At 42.7% G+C, this 25063-nt stretch overlaps 1 protein-coding gene across 1 annotated transcript in view; it reads right to left on the reverse strand.

Annotated features, from left to right (window-relative positions):
• Window positions 1-25063, reverse strand: part of LOC126455952 (uncharacterized) — a 312305-nt gene that overhangs the window by 119308 nt on the left and 167934 nt on the right. The window contains exons 10-11 of the mRNA XM_050091709.1: window positions 18320-18393; window positions 7243-7352 (exon numbers count right to left, since the gene is read on the reverse strand). Coding sequence (XP_049947666.1) covers window positions 7243-7352; window positions 18320-18393 — 184 coding nt within the window. The remainder of the gene's footprint in view (window positions 1-7242; window positions 7353-18319; window positions 18394-25063) is intronic.

Raw genomic sequence — 25063 nt, forward strand, 5'->3', positions numbered from 1 at the left:
GGTTCGTGTGGCTGTCTGTTGACTGGTCTTGCTGGGCTTCTATGAAATGTTACGCACTCAACACTTACATGGTAAGCTACTTTTCAGGTTCAGTTGACATTCTATAGCTTATATGCTTTTTAAGCCCTTACCACATGTCTAGTCGTTAACAGTTGGTTTTAAGCTATATTAGGCTGGCAGTGCGTGCTTATTTGTTGTTACATTCGTGTTTTTTCTGTTAGGCCCTGTTCACCAAGTGTAGTACTGGTTGACTCAGAGAACCTTTTCATGCCTCACTCACACAGGATCTTGCATGCTACTTGATAAATTTTCTGGATTTTTTCTATGTGACTGGTATAGCTTTTTCGTATGCAATCAAGGTATAATCTTATGTTCACATTTTAATGGGCTATTTAATGTTAATTAATTTCGTGAAGAACCCCTCTCAGTTTTCCTTGCTTTTTTTTAGCACGTGAAGATGGGATTTACATCCTAAAATCCAGGTCATGTGTACGATTTTACCCAAATAAAAGAGATTAGTCAGGCACAATTGGACAAATTTATTCATCGTGAAATAATAGGATTATAAGCGCAGATTGTCAATTTGCACAGACAAGTAGCCCCACCGAAGGCAAATTTTTAAATTCAAGCTACTATTGGTGAAGTTAGAGGAGTCGGAACTAGCTCGGCTACTTCCCCACTCACAATTACAAGTAGTCTTCACAAATTCGATGACGTAGTTTACCGTTTTCGCGGCGACAGCATCTGAAAGATACGAGGAAGTCCAGGGAGGGCACCTTTCCCAGACATTTCGATTCTTCCTGTATGTTAGTGTTATAGGCAATCTCTGCTGTAGCAATAAACTGCAACACTGGCAGTGTTCTCTGGTTGACAGTGAAAATGAAGCGACCTAAATCGACCATCTTTTTGGTTGATCTGATCACCCAAAATGATATTCTTGACGGAGTACAAGTGCATGTGAAGCGAATCCTACGTGTAACAGAAATCATGGCCGGTAAAGTAACAATTATTGCGTATTGTTGTAAGAAATGTAGTAATACCGAATGGAATCATACTGGCCAGTATGCAGGAAGTAACCGAGAGTAACAATCCTTTTCCAAAAAACAGAGTTAAGAGAAAGAGGAAAATCATTACCAACCCAAGAAGCGTACACAGTCACAGTATCTATTAAGCAGCAATTGCAGAATAAGTTGTCCCATTTAAGTGACTCTGAGCAAAGTTTCTTATACGTGGTTGTAGAGGAGTATTTATGATTATTTGAAGAGATGCGATACTTGCCAGCTACTGATCTAATATATCATGAAATCCCTACCAGAAATGCAAGGCCAATCACGCAGAAACCATACCAAATCCCATCTCAGTTACAATATGTTATGAAAGAAACAACACAGCAACAGCTAGATTCAGTAATTATTCAACAATCAGCCAGCCTATGGCTGAGTCCAGTTGTAGTTGTGCCAACGAATTCAGTTAACAGTGGGAAGATCTATCGCCTTTGTGTGGACATGAGAACTATAAATAATCCCTGACACCTGTTCCTTGCCACGTATTGACGAAACGTCTGACGTACTAGGGAATTGTAGCCTTTTCACCAACCTTGATAGGGGCTGTTGCTACCATCAGATCCCGATAGTTCATCAGGGCTAGCCGAAATTGGCTTTTACTGTGCCTTCTGGGTTGTACAAGTTTTTGCAGACGCCTTTTGACATGCACCTGCCACATTTCAAAGATTTTCTAATTTATTGTTAAGAGGTCTGAGACCCTCTACCTCTTTGGTTTCTTTGGATAACATTTTAGTGTTCTCTTGAGCGATCGGTGAACATGCAGAACGATTGAGAAATGTGTCAGTGAGGTTACAGAATGCTCATTTAACTGTGAACTTGGAAAAATGTTCTTTTGCAGAGTCACAAGTCCATTACTTCAGGTAAAGTCAGACTTGTGATTGATGGAAGTTGTGTCTAATTTCCCAGCTTCAACAAAAGTAAGAGAAGTACAATGTTTCTTTGGAATAGCAAATTATTACCAGTGATTCATAAAGGATTATGCTATTGTGACTAAACTATTAAGTATGTCATTAAAGGAAGGACTAACTTTTGAATGTACCACAGAATGTGAAATATCTATGCAAGAAGTTTAAGAAGCATTGGTCAGTTCACTTCTATTGGTGCACCCTGGCTTTGAAATGCCGTTTATAATGTGATGCCTTGAACTTTGCTGTGGGTGTTGTATTAAGCCAAGAGCACAGCGATTGAGAGGACCAAGAGAACCATCATTTAGTCTGCTTGGACAAGGTTGGGAGGGGGGAGATAGTGGGGGACCGGAATTGGTGTTTGGGGTCTTGTTATTTAGGTTTTCACCAGAAATGACACAGCGAACACAAGGAAAACTTAAACCATAATGGCTGACTAGAGATTTGAAACATGTTCCTCCTGATTGTTAGATGTCTTAATCATTACCTCGCCTCACTCAGCCAAAGTTATGCAAGCTGAAGGGAGAGAGCTTGAAAATAACAATAATATGAGGAAACATGAAATAACTGACATAGAAGTTAAGTCTGTTGTTAACACGGTAGTGATGTACGAAGCTACAGTAAGCAGATCAGCTGAACAGCTGTATGTTTTAGGACATGATGGCAGTTCGCATTGACAAACAAAGAATCAAAGTCTGTTGGCTAAAACCGAATAACAATGATTTTAAAATACAAAGATATATCTGTTCTATCGTCACTCAAGTCATTTATGCGTAAAACTCTACATCTGAGAACAAACTACGTTTGAAACTTAACAAAGCTAAAGACTACAGAAGCACAAGTCGCTGAAGAAACAATATCGTGCAACAAGTAATTATGACCAGTAGATTCACAAGTCATAAATGAAAAAAAGCTGAAGATATGCTTGAAATACCCTCCCAGATAGCCATGCATGTTAAAGCGTCACTTCTGGGGTGGGAAGAAGTGCTGGCCCAGGATGAATCCACCAGGCGGATTAATGATGAGGATCGCTATGTCCGCCAGCCCAGATGTGGTTTTATGCCAAAGGCCTTGCCATAGTGGTAACACCGGTTCCCCTCAGACCACCAAACTTCATCACTGTTGGGCTTTGCTAGCACTTGGATGAGCGCAGTGATCTCTATACAACCTGGATGTATAAGTTAAGTCTGTTGTTAACACGGTAGTGATGTACGAAGCTACAGTAAGCAGATCAGCTGAACAGCTGTATGTTTTAGTACGTGATGGCAGTTCGCATTGACAAACAAAGAGTCAAAGTCTGTTGAACTGCAGCGTGCCTGCAAATACACGGGCTTTGTATTCTCAGCCATATTGTAGTTTGGCAAACAAATTTCAGTCGGTCTGCATGTGACAAAGAATTGCAGACTGATTTCTTGTTTTGAACTTTATGTCAACATATGAAGTAATAGGCTTATGAGGGAGAGGAATTGAAAAATATTTTCTTTTCATGTTCTAGTGACATTTCCTAGCAGCCATGTTGTAGTTTGGCAAGAAACGAAATGTAAGCATCTATGGCTGCACGATAGAATGGCTGAAGTTCAACATCCAGGTAGCATAGAGATCATTGGATGGGCGTGACTGTCCAGGTCTGCCGAGCACTGCTGGCAAGTAGGGTACATTCAGTCCTTGTGAGGACGATTTTGGAACTACTTGATTGAGAAGTAGCAACTCCAGTCGCGAAAACTGACAACAGCCAGGAGAGCAGCGTGCTGACCACAAGTCCCTCCAAATCTGCTTCCACTGAGGCCTATCGTCTCGTGATGACACGGCGGTCGGTCGGTACCATTGGGCATTTCGAGGCCAGTTCGAACGGAGTTCAGTTTAGTTTTTGCTTGAAACAACATATGCAGCAGAGGGCACTGTCATCGACAGCACCACACATCACGTTATGTTTTGTTATTCCTGCTTTAAGAAATAACACTCAGCTCCATTTTCTTACGCTACACCAAACCGTGACAACTCTTTTGTACACTTTCAAACATATTCTAGATTTCAACAAAAATTCTTTGTATGGAACTGTTTTATTAACTTAAAAATCGTGTTATGTGCTCTACACTCAGCTAAAGTTTCATTATTTTCGACAGATAAATTTGTGACAAACCTCTACTTTTCATGATTTTTCTTTTATTTAAGAAAACTAGTTAGCTTTCATTTCGGTGAACCAAATACAAGTTTAGAGTTACAGTGCTCGATAGGAAGTCTGACTTGTCCAACTCTTAATATTTATCGCGGTTACGTAGAAATTAAGATATCCTTGGCTTCTTTACTACACATCAGGTGAATATGGAGGTAGAGCCTTCAAATAGGTCATTTTCTATCTTTTCTAGCTGAGTTATCGTTCCTTGACGTTCACGGGCCCTGGACCTTAATTTTTCACTTCAAATAATGCCTTGTGACAACCAATTTCCTTAGCTCAGAGTCAACTATCGCCAAGGTTGGAATCATGGTTCCATCCAGGCTTTAAGCATTTTGTCAAAAATTAAAATTTACTGGTACTTCGGGGTAAGTCATTTTTGGCGTTAGAGGCTCCTTACTGACTTCGTAGATTGTTTCTGTCGCTAAAGCTAAATCTGGGCAACAATGATGTGCCACTAAATTCTAATTTTTCGAAAAATTCATAAAAACACAACGCAACTGTTGTTAGAACCTCTGACAATGTCGTTTACCTTCTCTCAGCTTAGTCCTCTCGATACCTAACGAACATTCGACGATTGAAAACCCAATTAAAGTCTGACTCACCAATTGTTTGTCTTGCTGCTTTTGTTGTCATTACTAAGATGCATTTCATATGCTCTCGCCTGACAGACAAATGTGACATAATGCCAACAATCCTGTGAATCTGGGAAAGCATGTATATCCAGCCTCCGGTTTGAACATTTTATCCACTGTCAGATCCCATCTATGACTGGACGTAATGATAAAATCGGCAGACCTTACGAATTGATAACGAACCTTCGGTACATATTACGTTATCAAAATAAATATATTTACACTTGAGGTAGTGATTCAGCTACGTGAGTACCACTTCAAGAAGAGAACTTCAGCTGCTTACGTTATCTTTACTCCAGTGTACACGGAAGGCAGCTTATTTATGTTGCCTAACCTCTCTCTGCCTGCCTCAGTAACAAGTCATCAGCACACGCTAGGGCAGGAACAGGAAGCAGATGGTTATAATCCCGCTCGTCTCATCGCCAGTATTTGGTCGGCGGGGGGTAGACTAGTAGTCGTGTTAAGATGGTGATCATTAAACTTGGAGTGAGTATTTACGTTTAATCCCAAACTTGTCTGCACTGTTAACGGCGATCTTCCATCGGATAGTGTCGGTTGGTACCACTGAAAGGGGTTCTCTGAAGGCAGTAGGTTTCACGGAGACAGCAGCACGTTCTGCACGCACTAGTTAAAGCTATCTGAAGTAAACACTCTTAGTAAAGACACAACACTCATGTTTCGCGAGGAGAACTGCAGATGCGCGACACAAAAAGGAAACCTTTCAGACCAGAGTTGGTGAACCTTCTCTTTGAAGTCTCCCAGGGAAAGACGCCTTACATTATACCACAGATTAATCAACTTCAGACTCGTGGAACTCTATGTACTTACCTCAGCGTTCCGTGGAGCCCTCCTCCCAAAAAACACTATAAGTAAAACAACACAAGAAAATGTTGTAAATAAAATATTAGGATAAGACCTGAGAAATATTGGACGATAGATAGAGTAGACATCAATTCTTGCATTATTAGTAGAAATTAACAAGTTCACAGATAAAATTTTGGCATATGGCACAGTTGACTGTAGATCATATAAGAGTGCGACTGTGTATTTCCATTGGGTTTCCAAAGATGACTGTTCTTCCAACGTTACTGGTCTATTGCCAGCAAAAATATAAACGAAAAGGACTTACTTTTTAACTACGACAGGGTACCCTACTTTATGTCTGCATGTTCCCAGTCTCTGTCTGTGGCAAGCTGAGATTGGTCGAATGAAATCAACAGAATTTAGGGTATTCTAGTAAATCCGCGATATCTTAAAGAAATTCCGGTGTATGAAACAGTTGCAGACGTCTGGTTACTTTAAAAAGTAGTTAATGTGTTAAATATATGACTTTAGCATGTAAGTGAGAAAAAACTTACAAAAAGTTTCGAACTAGTTTGAAACTTATTGAGAGTCACCAAGTGGTCTTATAAGGTCGTATCATCAAGCGCAGGACGAATATATCAGGGGCAGTCAAATGAAAACGAGACAGATACAAAAAGTGAAGTGTTTATTATTTCAAAAGTAATCTCCATAACTGTTAATAAATTCATCCCACTTGAAACAAGACGGTCGATATATTCATGGATAAATGTTTGCGGCTACTTACGGAACCATGATTGTATCCAGGCGTGCATCTCTTCGAAGCAAATCTACGGCCACAAATACAGAATTCCATTGGGGAGAGATCGGAACTGTTTGGAGAAACTGTAAGGACTTCTTAGCGAAACTTCCGCAGTGTACTCGAAACAACTTTGGAATCAATTTACTTACTTCTTTTCCGTCTGTCTAGTTTTCATTTGACTGTCCCTTATAGTCTGAATAATGTGCATTCCTTTTTACGTAAAATATAGTTTCTCACACATCTAAATGTTTAGTCATATCTGCTGAACTGTGTTGTACAATGTCATAATTTTGCAAGTATATTCAGTGGTATATGTGGATACTGTCAGCAAATTGTGCTGCGAATAGATTCAGTAATAAAGAAGTAATAAATTGAAACGTCACGCTTAATGTTTAAGTTGGCTGCATGGTCAGCGGAAATGTAATAAGCGATAGATGATTTCTCCTTTCACTATTTTGTAGTAGGTGTCAAGGAAAACAAATTTTATATGGATTTAAAGTTATATGTAAAGTTTGTTAGGAGTCGCTAAGAACTCTCATTCTCAAATACTGGATCAATATAGTCTGGGAAAAATTCAGCGTTGTGAGCTACCTTGGCTCAAGCAAAGCCTTCTTGTCCAAGTGGTTTTGTTACAAGACATATACAGTGTCCAATTGTAACGCTTGTTTTACTGCGTTAAACCCTTAACATAATTAGTAGATTACGGCGGCATTTTAAATTTTTAAATTTGGCCAATATCTGCACGGAATACTGAAACCCAATTTCTGTGCCCAAGGATGCCGTTAGATAGGCAGCTTGCAACTGGGGCGGTGTACCATACCCATGAGCCGAGTTAGCCATTTAGTGAGATAGAGAGGAGTACCTGTAGTGTGGCTCCTTGCCGCTTGAGGCGCTCGTGCCGTCGCTCCAACTCACGGACCCGTGCCCTCAGCATTGCTACCTGGCGGGCTTCGCTTGCTTTCTCCAGGTTCTCTGTAAGCGGAGATAGAAGGGTCACGTAAGCTGAACCAGAGATATTTCCAAATAATAATAAATTCAACTATACATTTTCCGAAATACATATGCCCTGAGCATAATTCTAATAAATAGAAATGAGTGTTCAGAGGATGGCAGGGAGTCACCAGTCTCGTGTTGCAATGGCATTTGTGGAAGGCTTTATAGTGCCACAGGTGAGTTGGCAACAGCGACGAGTGGTAACAAATATGATGTTCGTGAAGATTTCCGCACTGTGCGTGTTTGCAAACCCATCATGGTATGCTAAAGCTACTAAAGTAAAACTCTAAAACTCTTTCCGCACAGTCTCGTAAAACCCAACGGTACCGACCGATCGCCGTGTCGTTCTCTTCCGATAGGCATCACTGGATGTGGATATGAGGGGCATGTGGTCAGCACACCGCTCTTCCGGCCTTTGTCGGTTTTCGTGACCAGACCCGTTACTTCTCGGTCAAGTAGCACCTCAGTTGAGCGCACGCCACTTGCCAACAGCACTCGGCAGACCCTGACAATGACCCATCCAAGTGCCAGTCAAGCCCATCAGCTCTTAACTGCGGTTATCTGCCGGTAACCGGTGTTACCCCTATGGCAAGGACGTTAGCGTACTGAGGTAAGCTTCGAATGAAGTAGACTGCGCTAAAGAAGGATGACTTTACAGTCGAATATGCTGAACAGACTAAAAAGCAACTGTGTATAATTGTATAATATATATTACTATATATAATTTATTATAAGAGTCCTTTGAAGAATTATGAAGGACTTCTTCCAGGAGTGAAATTCCCTAAATAATTATCTTGATGAATAAATAACAGCTACATGTCATATATGCTTCGAGATATATTTTAATTCAGGGAGAAGTGAGACACAGGTACATTTATGGTAAATGAGTCAGTAATCTTATTTAATTTAACACTGCATTTTTGGTCGTAGATGCATACTAGTGGGTTCGCTTCACAAACAGCTGAGAAACAGAGATTCATCACGGCTGTGTTCTTCACGTACAAATCGGGCTACCCGGAACTGCAGAGAGATTGTGATGCTAAGCATAATTAGATTACGTAAGGCCGATCAAAAACCTCCAGTATTGTTTATCTGTAAGCTATCTGACTTATATAGAAAAGACAGGAATAATTGAGAACCCTGCTGGGTACACAGTGGCCAACAAACGTATCGCTGATTTTAAAATTAAATAACAGGATAAAAAGACCGATAGAAGAATATAACGAAAGCTACATTTATTGTGTCTTGCTGATTTTAAAATTAAATAACAGGAGAAAAAAGATCGATAGAAGAATATAACGAAAGCTACATTTATTGTGAAAGCTGTCAGAATTTCATACATAAGTTTAGAGTTGTTACAAAACCTGCTAAACAGCTGCCTCTGTAGTTGCAGTACCTAGCACCTATAAACAGTTCTCCGAAACCCAGAGCGATTAGTTCCACCGTTGAAACGTCAAAGGAGGCCAGTGCACTGAAGAAAGACGGTGAAATCAGGTATTCTATAGAACAACATGTGTTTCTGGTGCTGGCACATAACACGTCAGAACAGCACAAGAAAGAAAACCATCCACAAGCACTTCACCAAATTCGAATGGACAGGCAGCGTGGTTGATGATCTAGTGGGGAATGTTGGTCCCAGATCAACTGTAGCTATCCCTGAAAATATCGCGACAGTTTGTGGACATATTCAGTGATATCTAAGGAAATCCGTGTAAGGAATTGTACCAGAGACTGGTTTGAAGCGTTCCAGCACGCATGCAATACTAAGAAGCAGTCCACACACGTTTCCATTCAAAATACAAAGTTACTCGGTCATACCCATACTTACTGACTTTGCTAACCAATTCCCGACAAAGACGCATAGCTAAGGATTTGTTGATGGCTGCAGCTTGCTCCCAGACGAAGCGCACTGCCACCCGAATGGATACAGCAATAAATAAAACTGGTGACCTTGGGATTACGACAAAATTCCCTTTTGTGTGAAGTGCAACCATGCTGTCACCCTCAGTTATGATTTGGGCTGATGTATGTAGCAGACAACGTTCATGCAAGAACCGGTAACCAGTAAACGTTACGCTGCAGTGTTTGAACACTTCATCACTACGCAACAAGCGTTAGAGGCTCGACCACGCACAGAGTGGTTTGTGCAAGACAGGGCTCTACCACATCGCACTGAAAAGATTTTTCGCTTTCTTAATGACTATTTAGGGAATAGAATTACTGCTTTGGATTAACCCAAATTTACTTGCGGAGGGATGGATTGGCCTCCACATTTACCCGATCTGACTCGTTGTGACTACTTTTTGTGGAACATGTTGAAAGACCCTGACTACCGCAACTATCCCACTGCTCTGGATGAGCTAGAAACATCAATCTGTGTGGCAACTGAAACCATTTCCGTTGAGGCACGAAAAGATGAGATGGAGAATATATTGTTTGCGCCAACTCTCTACAGCGATTAGTGAACATTTTGAAAAGATTGTGATGTGATTGCAAAGACTGCTTGCGAAACCCAAGTTTATATATGTATGCTGGCACGAGCAAAAAAATTGTTCAAATGGCTCTGAGCACTATGGGACTTAACATCTGAGGTCATCAGTCCCCTAGACTTAGAACTACTTAAACCTAACTAACATAAGGACATCACACACATCCATGCCCGTGGCAAGATTCGAACCTGGGACCGTAGCAGGCTGACACGAGGCCTACAGCGTACATATGCTAGCAGATATTGTCACTGCTATTTGGAAATGTTTGTGTTAAATTTTGGCAGCTTCCACAATAAACATATCATTCGTTGCATACGTCTATCGATTTTCGTTTTCATATTATTTAATTTTCTAATCGAGAAAGCATTTGATAATGAGTGTCAAAGCGTCTTGATATACGAACTGTCAAAGTTGGAAATTCAAGGGAGATCTTTATTTGCAAGACTGACTGGACCCAAAAGACGCAGTAGTTCTCTGAGATGGAGTTAAAAGGGTACTATCAGCGTTCGGTGTAGAATCCCTGCCAGTACACACTCTACATCGATATGTTTCTAAGTTCGCGAGCGCATCGATCGCCTTAGGAGATGACGGTAAAGTTTAAAAGTATTTGCAACGTCAGTTTAATTTTGGAAAGTTATGGAATTTCTAGTCGCCATATAATATAGGATCAAAATTATTGCCAAAATCAGCGGCATGAAATTGCGCACTTCAAAAGCGGTGCAGCGACCAGGACAACGTATGAGATGATCCACAAAATCGATAACACTTACAGTAAATGTTGTGCTGTCTTCTTCATTACACGTTCGCTTATCAAGAGTGGAGGGTTACCAGCAGAAATTAGTCTAAGGCTGTAGAGGAAAATTATCCCTCACTGCGCTGGTGACTGGTTGGCCCACCAAGCTAACGAGTCAAAACACACACACACACACAATCAGCTCCAGAATATACAGCAAAATAAACACTTGCGCAAAATAGCAGGCTGCGAACGATAGCACGGAAAGTAAACAACAGGAACTATTCAGGTAAGGCATTACTATTTGAGATAACCAAAAAGGCAACCTCTATTAGAAAGTTCCCATTTCACCTCAAAAACTCATTCATTTTTTTGGTCATACAATACCAAGACGTTAATGATGAATGACATATGTACGGGCACCAGATATATATGTACTGTTGTTGCCCATACAGATATAAAGCCACCTCGAAAGTACATCAAGCCAAGGTTTCGTGAACCGCAAGACCGCTACGGTCGCAGGTTCGAATCCTGCCTCGGGCATGGATGTTTGTGATGTCCTTAGGTTAGTTAGGTTTAACTAGTTCTAAGTTCTAGGGGACTAATGACCTCAGCAGTTGAGTCCCATAGTGCTCAGAGCCATAGTGCTCAGAGCCAAGGTTTCGTGGGAGGCGTGCCAGAGATAAATCCCTGCAGTCGCACTATCTTCTGTGTACTCGGGGTCTCAGATGGATAGAGCGTCTAGCATGTAAGCAGGAAACACCGGGTTCGAGTCCCGGTCGGGGCACACGTTTTCATATGTCCCCGTTGACGTATGTCAGCGCCTGTAAGCAGCTAAGGGTTTTCATTTCATTTTTATTTCAAAGAAAGAAATAATCGTATAGTATCTTTGGCCGGGACACCTCTAGAGGTAGGTTCAGCTGTCTAGTCTGAAATGATTTTTCCCCCTGCGTACAATGGCTGCTTTCTTTGCGGTATGTGAATATTTTGTCTTATATGTTGAGTACCTGTGAATATAATGAATGTGCCGTCATGTTTGTGTTGTATTATAAAGGGCGAGGGTGAAACCCGGTGCCGGCGGGTAGCCAACTGCTCTCGAAAAGCACCGAGTAGAGCACCGAGCTCGCCATCCGCCAGACGGACCACCATCGACACTTGCCCTCCGTCCATGACATAGTGTGGAGTGATTTGGCGCCAAGTCTCGTGATCAGGTTCGTTCCGCCACCACTTCTCCTCTCCTCGTCGGTCAAGAACCGGCGGTTAAGCGATTAAAATTTCTTCCGTCACCTGGATTCAAACGCGCTATCTTAGACTTGAGCGCCACTGCACAGACGAGTGATCGCGACATCGACTGTGGAGCCGGGGTTCACGCTACAAGTCCCGTCGGGTAAGGTTTAGCCGTGCTTCCACGACAGAACAGATACTAAAGACATAAGAAGTGCAGTCGGTCGGCTGTCTGTCGTTAGTGGTGCCATTTGATTGAGTTAGGTAGGTTTATTACTTGCTTAAATCTCTTCAACTAGTCTGATTAAATTTGAGGCGGTTAAATATACTGGTCGACAGAGGAGGTGAGGCACACAGAAGGGAAGAAGGAAACGAAATGCAACTTCACGCGTCCAATTAGTATGTGATGTTATTCAGTGATTACAAAATTGAGTCAAATGTACTAGGAGGTTAGGGGAGGTGGAGTTAACTGTGAAGTTTCAAAAGTTAAATTAGTGTTGTCTCAGAACTCCTTTTTGGTTCATTTAGTTTCAGCTGATGGGGTTCATGAGGACCATTCGTGGACTCTGGCTATTCACAGTTTTCGTCCTCCTAGAACCAAAAATGTTCAGTTTATAATTATGATAATTTTTTTTCGGAAGTTCATTATCTAAGTTCGCCGAGTTGGCGCCTCCATTGAATTTAATGCTGCCTTTGATGTCCTGAAGAGCGCTCTCAGTAACGCCCTGATATTGACCGTCCCGAATTTTGACTTACCCTTTATTTTACAAACTGATGCTACAAATTCGGGAATAGCAGCCGTGTTGCTGCAGGAATAGGACGGAGAACGTCGCCCTGCTTCTCAGCGTCACGCGTTTTAACGATCGCAGAGGCCAACTACTAGAATTACGAGCTTGAGGCGCTCGATGTCCCATTCAGAACAGAAAAATTCAAGTTTTACTTAGTGCACCATCGGAAAGTGAAGATCAGGTTCTCTCACGGGTGCAAGCCCGCTCCCCTAAGATGGGGCGTATTACGAGGTGGGCGGTACGCACTTCTACATTCAAGTTCACAGTAAAGCATTTAAGGAGCAGCAAAAACGACGTCGCTGACGCTCTTAGCCGCGTGTTTGAGTCTGTCGATGAGGAACTTTCATTTCCGCGAGCGTACGACCAGGCAGCCAATATTAGTGCAGTCTTGGCGAAGGTGCCTCTGTTGTCTGGTGATTCTAATCAGCAACAAGTTTCCCTTCTGGGGTTGTCACATATTAAACAGCGTCTTCAATATGGGGAGGAAGTGTCCGGATACTAGCTTAAAGGGGAATTTCGTGTTTACAAGCCAAGGCCGATGGTAACTGGAAAATTTGTTTGCCTCGACATCTCATTCCTCCCATCTCTAAATATTATCATCAGTCGCTGTTAGGCATTTATAAAACAATACACAAGATCAAGCAGCATGTGACCCGGCCCTTGCTCTTTAGGGATGTAAGGAGAATGGTTGGGCAGAGCCGAGAATGTAATTTGGCAAAACCAGTTCGGGCCGTCAGAGCGGATTCCTGCATTCCACCCATGCCGAACGTCCTATGGAACGTCTTTTCATTGATTATGTCGGCCCCCTTCCACCGACTCAGACAGGTTACCGTTATATTTTCATCCAGTGGACACCTTCTCGCGTTTTGTATGGTTGATGCCCAGGGGGTTGTAACCACAGGGCTCAGTGCTATAGGATTATCTCGCTCTTTAGTCCTCCTATCATTCTCATGAGCGATTCTCATGTCTCGGGAATTTCGTAGAGGTTGTTTTCGACATGGTATCCATCACGTAACTACCACCCCCTATTACCCTCAACCGTCTTTCGCAGAGGGGGTTAACAGGAACTTGAAAGCTGCACTTATTACTTACCACTCGGAGGCGTAGTCGAAGTGTGACCGTTCCCTTCCACGGCTGAATTTTCCTTTTAACACAATGAGGCACAAAGGTCACCAAGCTGTACCAGCGTCTTTGACGTCCACCCATCTTGTAAATTCACCACTGTCCAACTTTTGGGAAATAGCGGACTTGCTTCTAGATCTAGCCTCTCCCGTGGTTCTTAGGGATAACTGTCGCAGGAGGAAAGCAAACATTGCCAGGGCCCATCAAAGGGAAGCGACTCGCTACAACCGTGGACACCGACCTGCCAATTTCAAAGCAGGCGACGTGGTCTACGTTCACAACCCTGGAGCTCGTGACAAAGGTGGCAAGATATACAGTAAGTTTATGCCACGTTTTGTGGGTCCGTGGCGCATACTTGACTTCCCCACTCTAGTTACACTTCGAGTGAAGGACGAGGCATCTGACCATGTGTAAAGAACACATGTGAGTCTGGTTAAACCTGGTACGTTTTGTTTTCCCTTAATGACCTCCCTGCCTGGGAGTTCAGGTTACGGGAAAGCGGCGTTTCGAGTATTTTGGTCTCTATCTGTAGTACGAAGGAAGGGGTGGAACGAGCGAGAGGAAGGTGATCGAGGCGGACGGTTGTTGGTTGCGGTGACTGGCGGAGAGTACCTGCTTCTTGTGGAGCGGATGGCCACTATTGCCGATGGCACGAATTTTCCACTGCAAGCGTCGTGAGCCGGCGTTTACCATACAGGACAGTGTAGTTGTTAACGTGACGGGCTTGGCGAGACTCCCCCAGTCCTGGCTGTGCTAGTTCGCGTGGTTTCGGGGTTCCTCCTGGAGAAGTCAGCGCGGTTCGGGGGAGCCTACGGATCGTGCTCCGCGCTGCCCTAGTCACTCGGAATACCTTCACCAAGGGATTTTTTCGAACACTTCTTGATTTTGCAGTCGAGTATAGAGTCACGTCCTAGATCCTTCTGTTTATGGGTGAGCGTCATTTGTAATGTTCGCCAGTAGCTTGTATCGGCTGCCTGCAATTTCTTTGAAGCGGCTGGGCGCTTTCCTTCCATTTGGGTTTCAAATTCAGTTGTGTTGCGTTTTCCGCATTTTGCATTCAGTTGGTGATTATTGAAGAGGCCTCTGTCGTGTTCAACTCCCTCCCATACGGCAATTACCTTATCTGTTTACAGTACTCTTTTTTTTTAAATCACAGGTGCCCGATTTTAAGTAAAAGTGCAAATATTTGTGTCCTTGTGATTTTGATTTTAAGGTCTTGCGGACTGTGCTCAATTTTAACTTTAGATTTGATGTTGCCTCTGTGGTGTAATTAAAAAAAAGGGGATCCACTTTAATCAGTGGCAGTGACTTGGTTCTTGCAGACATCAGTATACCTCCAAAAATGGCTCTGAGTACTATGGGACTTAACTACTGTGGTCATCAGTCCCCTAGAACTTAGAACTACTTAAACCTAACTAACCTAAGGACATCACACACATCCATGCCCGAGGGAGGCAGGATTCGAACCTGCGACCGTAGCGGGCACGCGGTTCCAGACTGTAACGCCTATAACCGCACGGCCACTCCGGCCGGCTCAGTATACCTCCCTCCTTAATTTTAAGCAGAAGAAATGGAATTTTTATACGGTTCTCAAATACTTCTTTTACATTTAAACCATAAATAACCTTTGACATCTTGCGCTGTCGGGTGTTCTGCCGGATATCAGCGTCGTACTTGCACGATATTTCGGTAACGTAGCTCGTTACCTTCATCAGGTGCTACCTGAGACTACTCCTCGAGTGGACCAGGACTGCAGCGGACAGAAAAGGGAACGGCCTTGCTCCAGAAGATCGCAGCGAGCGGGCGCGGACCGCAGAGGGAGCGCCTGGTGAAGGGGGAAGGCCACATGCATAAATACTGGACCAGGTCCACTCGAGGAGTAGTCTCAGGCCGCACCTGATGCAGGTAACGAGTTACGCTACCGAAATATCGTGCAAGTACGACGCTGATATCCGGCAGAACACCCGACAGCCCAAGATGTCATTAGATGGCCGGGAAATCTGAAGAGTTATAAATAACCTTTGATTATTGGTTTCTCCCGTGTCTGTATCAACTCCAAGTGTGGTATCTTTCAAAGATTTTGTTTTGCTTTACGCTTCTACTGTTTAAGAGGTTTGCTGGACATGTTGCAGCGGTCAACTTAGTCTTGCTTACTTTGTTGTCGCCAGGGGCAAGGGCCAGATGTCTACACCTGGCGCCTGTTGTGCCGCCAGGACGCTTATGCCCCGATCTGACGTCGGGCTGGTCAGTTGTAAATCATTAATATTTAATGTATTTGATGTTTTGTAATCCTCTGTGAAGCATGTCTAAATTTTTTAACATGTGGCATTTGGAATTTAATAATTTTTCTTAAAGCTCATCTTGAATATTTTTTCTTATAAATAGAAAAGAATAATGTTCTCTGAAAACAATGACGATTTATCAGTTTGGAAGCACAAGTTTTAATTAATTTCTTGTTGTTAATAAAATTTTACAGGAGGTGCTCAACAACAAATGATGTTCAAGGGTTTTCCCCAGCCCTTTCCTCTAGCACCTGACTGTTTGTGTTCTCTAACTAGGTACACGTCCTTCTTGCCTGTTACGCTAACGTTGCAGAATGAACCCACTTATCAGTATGATGTCGTATTGCCTCAGAGTGCACGCGCTGACTCGTTTTCGAAGGATGTCATAAAGCCCTTGTATACTTTCCTGAGGTAAGTTGGACCACAAATCTTGCAGCTGGTCCTTGTTATCCTAGATACTGGCTCTTTTCTTCTAGATGGAGTTGTCCAAGTCGGTCTCAGACATGTTCTATCGGTGACGGATATGGGAAACTTGCTGCCACGCTACTAAGGATACTGTTGGATGAAAGGCAACACTTGAGGATCACAGGATGTCAGTGACGTAGCGCAATTCATCGCTGAGCTCAGTGTGATGTCATCCATCAGCAGTCCGCGGTTCCCGGTCACGGCTGTAGCTTTTTGTGTTGTGATGCTTACGGCAGCCTACGCATGTGACGGTAATTCCCTGCTGTGGCTGCTGCTAGTTCCCGAGCAGTGGTGCGGAATGAAACAGAGTGCTGCATAGAATCCTTTACTTGTTGTCGGACAGCAGGTGCAGATGTGAAGGTGCTACAACGTCCTTGGCGCACGATACAGCGAATCTCCCTTGTGGTGATCGACTAAGAGCGTCAGGAAACCTGTTGATTAGTATGCTTTCCCTCACGTCCCTGTGTAGTCCAGTGCCGGGCCACTGTCACATGCGTGTGCCAGCTGGCCAAATGGAGATACACAGCGAGGGCCCTTTCAAACTCTGTCTCACACGAATACGCAGCATCTCCGTGTTCTTCACAGTGATGACTCCTGACGCTGTCCACGCCTCTTATTTACCCTAGCAGGCCTGTTAACAGCACTAAAAACAAACAACAATAGTACACTCTGGTATCCATTTTCCCTGTCTCAGAGAAAAGCAACTCTAATCACTTACATACCAGCCAATGGTGTGTTCGTGTACGAAGCTACGTTGTCACCCGACCATACCTTGTGTGTTCTTCACATTTTTTCAGGCAGTGTACATAAACAAAAAAAAAATTAGAATAAATATTGCTTTTAGTTAGCATCCAGTAAATTGTTGTGAGGGAGCAGCCACTGTTCATTTTACAATTTAAGAGCTTCGGTTCATGACCACTACCTACAAGTGCAGCAGGAAAACGAAAAGTACTAGCACTTGTAAGATGCCCGGAGCGAATTTTGCGGTCATCAGCATCTGTTTTTGCCTTGGTGACTGCTGATTCCAAGAAGACGTCCACTAGCTACAGACAATGTACGGCTTCCCTTGACATACCTTGAGGTGCAGTGGAAAAGTATGCTAGTTTGCGATGAGGATAGCGCAAGTCGACTGGAAGAAGAAAACTGGAAGTAGGAAAACGAAAAGTACTAGCACTTGTAAGATGCCCGGAGCGAATTTTGCGGTCATCAGCATCTGTTTTTGCCTTGGTGACTGCTGATTCCAAGAAGACGTCCACTAGCTACAGACAATGTACGGCTTCCCTTGACATACCTTGAGGTGCAGTGGAAAAGTATGCTAGTTTGTGATGAGGATAGCGCAAGTCGACTGGAAGAAGAAAATACACACACGATTTAACGCCTCCGTCGACAAGCTCCCTCTGAACAAGAAAGGGGAAGAAATTCATCGTTTCCTTTGCAAAGGGACAATTCTAATGTGATTTAGGGCAACCACGGGGAACATGAAGCTGGCTGACAAAATGAGAGTCCATTGTTTTAACCATTGTGCCACGGCACTCGATTCGAAGTGTCAGAATTAGAACTATAGTGCGACACAGGGTTATAACTTCCTACTAATACTCGAACTGTCAGCAACTTTGGTCCTAACAATGCAGCAGATGTCGAATTCATATACTCGTAAAGGACAAAATAGTGTCTTAAGCATCAATAGACGTCTGATGACAGATACTCAGGGAAAAAATATGAACAATACCTTTGCTCTGCAGCGGCTAGTAATAGTGAATGTCAGTCTCGGACAGAAAAGTATTTCATTTGACCTTGGTAAAAATATGTGGCCAATAAAAAAGCGCTGTCCTGCACAACTTACGCAGCTGCTGTTCCCGATTTCGCGCGGCTTCTTCCATCTTTGCCTCAAGCTCTTCAATCTCCGCTTCCAGTTTCCTGAAACAATTTGTTTCCTGTTTATGTGTTTTGAAATTTAGAAGCTATTAGCAATAGCGACAGTTATGTTATAAATATTATGCAGCCTGGAGAGAGAAAAGCTATAGGGACAAATTAGACCTACTTACCGAGGATACAGATAGTAAGATACAATATTTCTATTGATAAGTGATACCATTTGGACGTAGCACCATTGCGACGACGCATGCATCATTACAGTGATAAAAGAGTTCTATGTAAATACAACCATCGACAGCAGACAGATTTAAACTTTGAACTCTGCGCTTTCTACTCAGAGGTATCTGGAATGTAAGTAATACACAGAGGTTACACAGCAGGAATTAGGACAAAGAGCATTGGTTGTCAGTGTGTCTAAAGAATGAGCTACGATTTTACTTTAAAAGACTTTGATAAATGGCAGGCGCAGATAACTAGGAGATAGAGAATGAGTTTGACGAAAAAGGCGACGCTTCTCACAAGTTAAGATGTAGCCGATATTAGTATCTTTCGGGGGTAGACGAAAGGCGCTAGAAATGTTTTTGAAAGTCGATGAATGTCTACATCTCATCCAGATAAGCAGATGATGGGATGAAAAATGAAGGATAGAAAGTATTGGATGGGAAATGTATAAGATGAAAAAATCAGACGTAGTTGAGAGTTTTAAAGGGAACGTTAGGAACGATTGACTGAGACAGAACAAAGATGTACAGTAAAAGATGAATGGGTAGCTATCAACGATGAATTAGAGACAGCATCATACGAACAACTAGGTAATGCTGAAGGTTAGATGGGTAAATCGGATAACGAATGAAGATCTACTGATGTGAGTTCTGAGATTTGATTGACGAAAGAAGAAAATACTAACGTGCAGAAAATGAAGCAGGGAGAAGGGGAATGCAGACATCTAAAAATGAGACTGAGTGTGGGTGCAAAATATAAAACCTAGAATGGCTAGAGAGGAAATGCAAAGCTGTGGACAGCTACAGAAAAGGTAGATGCCACATGCAAGAAAATTAAAGAAACATTTGGAGAAAAGAGAAGCTGTATGAACATCAAGAACTCACATGGCAAGCCAGTCCAAAGCGAGGAATGGCTCAAATGGCTCTTAGCACTATGGGACTTAACTTCTTTGGTCATCAGTCCCCTAGAACTTAGAACTACTTAAACCTAACTAACCGAAGGACATCACACACATCCATGCCCGAGGCAGGATTCGAACCTGCGACCGTAGCGGTCGCGCGGTTCCAGACTGTAGCGCCTAGAACCGCATGGCCACTGCTGCCGGCAAAGCGAGGAATGGAAGACGGACATGTGGAAGTTATATATAACAGTATACTGGGAAGAGAATAGGAAGTGGTTGAGGATAAGATGGGGGATGTGATACTGGGGATATCTCCTTTTCATACGCAGGCTCCTATTCTGAAAAAATTGCTGATGACTGTAGGAAGGCTAAAAAACAAGTAGAATTTCATACGAAAAATTGATTTGGACTATGTTTACGTCGCACCATGGATGAAAGGTCAGATAATTGCAATCTATCAGGTGTTTATAAAATCAAATATGGATCTTGCGATAATTTTTATGTTGGTCAGGTGCAAAGGGAGTTTAAAGTGAGATTTAGAGCGCATAATCACGCTAGTGCTCTGGGTTGTCATTAGAAGGAAATTCATCACCATCTACTTTCGATGGACAACAGCTTAAGCATAATGTATTTTGAGCCGAAAGAAAAAATTTTAGACATTCTTGAGGAATTAAAAATATGTGCCCATCGGCGTTTAGCCCTGAACAGCATTATTAACGAACAAGTTGCTTGTATTAGACAGCAGTTTTTCAATATTTTCGATGGTTCGTCACAACAGAAAGGTGAAAAAATACTCTTCTTCCTTTTGTCCGTGTATCACAATTCTACGATGTCCAAAGAATTTTATTTCATAAGGAAAATAATATCTTATGACACTTGAATATCTTGTGTTTTAATTAGTTTTAGCTGGTTTTTAATAATTATTAATTTTGATTGTTATTACTACTGCTTGTGTTTGTGTTTGTGTATTTGTTGGCATGAAAAGTATGACTTATTCTACATTTTACATATATTTTTCTATCTCGAGATCAAATATCCTTTCGAGTTGCAACAGTAATTAAAAACCTATAACAGTAATTTCATATGTAGGAACAGACTTAGTTCAGTGAGTATGAGGAGAGTTTGCAGTAGACAACGCAACTTTAGTTTGTCACATTTCGTTTTGTATTACGGGTTTGGAAAAACAAACATTGAATAAGATAATACAGTTGCTCACGTCTCCACACGGACGTATGCTAGAACCTATACGCTTAAGCTGTCTAGCGTTAACGAGCTTATCTGAGCGGAGTTGTAGCCGCCACATTCAGTCGTCTAAAAGTAGTGTGCAAGCGAGGTTACAAGAGTCCCCCTATGAATATCATGTATCTTCATGATGTGCTTATTAGCAATTGACAACGGTTTTAAAGCATTGCATTCACTTTGTTCTCAATGTTATGAACTCTTTGGGAAGTGTCTGTAATGTAACTTAAGCTCTTTTATACATATATTTCATATTTAATACGCTTCTGTTACTTTTTTCCAGCAGCTCATCTGTAAATGGGCAGCATCCTAAACGCATAATGGAAATATACAAAGGTTCTAGGAACATCAAATGTCATTTATTGCCCAACCTACCTGCTGTTTTAAATTCTTTTAATAATTTTAATAAGCCGTAATTGCAACATACCAAACGAATTATCTACAGAAGAACGGAACGCTGACAAAAGATGGGAGGGGAACAACCAGAGTGAGTTCCTGAACAGTGTAAGAAGACACAAGGCAGTACTGATCCTGCGACGTGTCTTGGAAGACGGATTGAAGAAAGATAAACCTGTGGTTAGAGCATTTATAAACTTAGAAAAACCTTTTGACGATTTGGGGAATACACTTTTAGAATTATAAAATTGTTAAGGATAAATTACGGGAAGTGTATGTTATTTAACAATGTGCAGAAGCCTGACTGCAGTTCTAAGATCGAAGACCTGAAAGAAAGGCGCTAGTTGAGAGGGAAGTGAGACAGGGTTCTATCCTGCTACTAGTACTATTCAAAGTATGTATACAGCAGTAAAGGAAATTCAGGAAAAATTTGAAAAAATGGATTTAAAGTAAGGGAGAAGAAATGGGAAACTGAAAGTTTTGTTTAGTCAGTGTGAGAATGTTACAGAAATGCTAAACGAACTGCTGTGAGAGACTCTACAAGAAAGACGTTGTACATCGCGTAAGCACTACTCACAAAACACCGAGAGAACTCGTTCCTAAACGAGTCAGCGATAACTTCATTTCATACAGCAAACATCGCGACTAATGACTGCTGCAGAAAATTTAGAGTATATTTTAGCTTATACGGATGGATACCGACAATCATTCTTCCCATGTGCCACTCGTGAAGGAAATAGGGATGGGACAAAATGAATCTGGCACAGTATGTATCCTCTACCATTCACTGTACAATAGCTCAAGGAGTACAGGTGCAGATTCAGAAATAGACATCAGAAAAATATGCCGCACTGGTACAAGGATGTGAAAAATTATAAAGCAGTCTGGCGTTTCTCATCCAATCAGTGGTACTGTGACGTGACGTTATACTGGATGTCCCAGGAGGAATAGTCAGTGTTCAAGGATATGAGAGAAATCGAAGCAAAATGTCCAGTAAACATGAGCTCTAAAACGCCTACCTTAAGAGCTAAGAGCACTTGTTCAGTAGAAGAGATGTGTTTCACAGTGGAAAGTGGGAAGCCCTTGAGCTCGTCTCTTTTCATTTAGTTTTCTTCAAATTGCGACTGTAGGGGAATTGAGTTAGTTATATTACAGTGAGTGCATGGTCTGATTTCATTTCCTCTTTTAAATATTCTGCTATCAAAGATGGTAGCAGCGATATCGGTTTGGTTTTATGTGTGAGCTTTGAAAGTAAGGAGTGCTGAGAATATGAGACAAGTGACTTTTATCGAGGCTTAGCGAAATGATCTCCGGGAACCCCAGGGGAAGCAGGCTTTGCAGAATTATAGGGGAGGAGAACACCAGGTAAAGACACCTCGCCTAGTTAAGGAGAAAGTCGCTTCTGCCAGCGGTGTGCTGGTGCACGGGCTATTGTGCAGTTTCCAGCACAGGTCCAATGTGGGCATCCGACATAATAGCATTCATTTGGTGGGACGGAATTCTGGGAGCGCGTGGTAGGGGCTAGTATCATGTTAACAGAAATGCTCCAGCAGATGAACAGTATTCCAAAGAAATATGGCAAAACAGCTCTGACATGAAATTTCCTGGCAGATTAAAGCTGTGTGCCGGACCGAGAATCGAAATCGAGACCTTTGCCTTTCGCAAGCATGTACTCTGCCAACTGAATTAGTCAAGCACGACTCATGACCCGTTCTCAAAGCTTTACCTCCCACGGTACCTCGTTTTCTGCTTTTCAAACATGACAGAATTTCTCCAGCGAAGTTTCCATGAAGTTCCTGTAAGTTTCACTGGAGAGCTTGTGTGAAGTTTGGGACGTAGGAGAGGAGGAACTGGCAAAGTAAAGCAATGAGGACGGGTCGTGAGTCATCCTTGGGTAGTTCAGTTGGTATACCACTTGCCCACAACAGGCAAAGGTCTCAGGTTTAGTCTCAGTTTTATTCTGCCAGGAAGTTTCAGATCAGTGGACACTCTGCTGCAGAGTGACAATTTCGTTCTGCCACCTCCGACCTACTAAAGATTCAGACGTTGCAGCAGAGTCGGCGACTTGCCTTGTGGACAGTTTTTTTAAATATTTCTCAGGAGGTCAGGTGGTGGTCCTGAGAGTACCGGTTAGTGCGATATAGAGACTTCAGAAGGTGCAACACTTACGGGAAGATTTCTTTGGAAGAGGGGAGAATATTCAATCATCGGCTTGTTGATGTTTCACATTTTTTTGGAAGGATATTTTTTTAAAGAAGCAGTTAAGTCACTGGTGCGTTATAGTAAATTCTGAGAGAATTGTTGGTCGTATTTTATTGGCTGGAAGGAAGCAAAAAGCAGCTGTTTGTGGACTCAAAAGGTAAGGACTTCGTCGTGGGACTTGGAGGTGAACAGATCTGCGCTCTGCAGGTAGCTCGTTCAGCCGGCGGAGCTGTCTGGGGTCCACTGCTGGAGTCCTCAGTTGAACGACCGTAGCGTCGATTAGTTGACAGCGAGACACGAAGTCTCCACTCTGCACATATTAGCCCAAAGATTACGGTGAACATCGCTTGTAGCTCCGGCATATTAGGGCGAACAAGAGTTATTAGTTCAGATTCATGACAGGTTTCACTGTCTCATGTTCATCGGTATATCCTCAGATTTTGGGATTCTTCAGTTCTTGATTCACACCAACAGTCACTGTAATCATGACACAGCCAAGTTGCGATATATTTCAGAGTCAGATGCGAGACTGCTAAGCAACTCCACCCTGTCGAGTAACTCTGTCATCTGATAGTGTTAGTTTTAGAATTCAAATCAGAAAGTATGTCATTATAACGTAGAAAATTTCATCATTGTTTAGAATGCTACATGATTCAAAATATTTTTAGCAATACACCATAGAGGGCATTTAAATCTTGAGTTTATAATCACATTAAAACCTTTTCAGTGACCTTGAGATTCACTGCTGGGGTTAAAATACACTACTGGCCATTAAAATTGCTACACCACGAAGATGACGTGATACAGACGCGAAATTTAACCGACAGGAAGAAGATGCTGTGATACGCAAATGATTAGCTTTTCAGAGCATTCACACAAGGTTGGCGCCGGTGGCGACACCCACAGTGTGCTGACATGACGAAAGTTTCCAACCGATTTCTCATACACAAACAGCAGTTGACAGGAGTTGCCTGGTGAAACGTTGTTGTGATGCCTCGTGTAAGGAGGAGAAATGCGTACCATCACGTTTCCGACTTTGATAAAGGTCGGATTGTAGCCTATCGCGATTGCGGTTTATCGTATCACGACATTGCTGCTCGCTTTGGTCGAGATCCAATGACTGTTGGCAGACTATGCAATCGGTGGGTTCAGGAGGCTAATACGGAACGCCTTGCTGGATCCCAACGGCCTCGTATCACTAGCAGTCTAGATGACAGGCATCTTATCCGCATTGCTGTAACGGATCGTGCAACCACGTCTGGATCCCTGAGTCAACAGATGGGGACGTTTGCAAGACAACAACCATCTGCACGAACAGTTCGACGACGTTTTCAGCAGCATGAACTATCAGCTCGGAGACCGTGGCTGCGGTTACCCTTGACGCTGCATCACAGATAGGAGCGCCTGCGATGGTGTACTCAACGACGAACCTGGGTGCACGAATGGCAAAACGTCATTTTTTCGGATGAATCCAGGTTCAGTTTACAGCATCATGATGGTCGCATCCGTGTTTGGCGACATCGTGGTTAACGCACGTTGGAAGCGTGTATTCGTCATCCCCATACTGGCGTATCACCCGGCGTGATGGTATGGGGTGCCATTGGTTACACGTCTCGGTCACCTCTTGTTCTCATTGACAGCACTTTGAACAGTGGACGTTACATTTCAGATGTGTTACGACCCGTGGCTCGACCCTTCATTCGATCCCTTTGAAACCCTACATTTCAGCAGGATAATGCACGACCGCATGTT

Source organism: Schistocerca serialis, chromosome 2, assembly GCF_023864345.2.
Source record: "Schistocerca serialis cubense isolate TAMUIC-IGC-003099 chromosome 2, iqSchSeri2.2, whole genome shotgun sequence".
In the NCBI taxonomy this organism is placed as follows: domain Eukaryota; kingdom Metazoa; phylum Arthropoda; class Insecta; order Orthoptera; family Acrididae; genus Schistocerca; species Schistocerca serialis.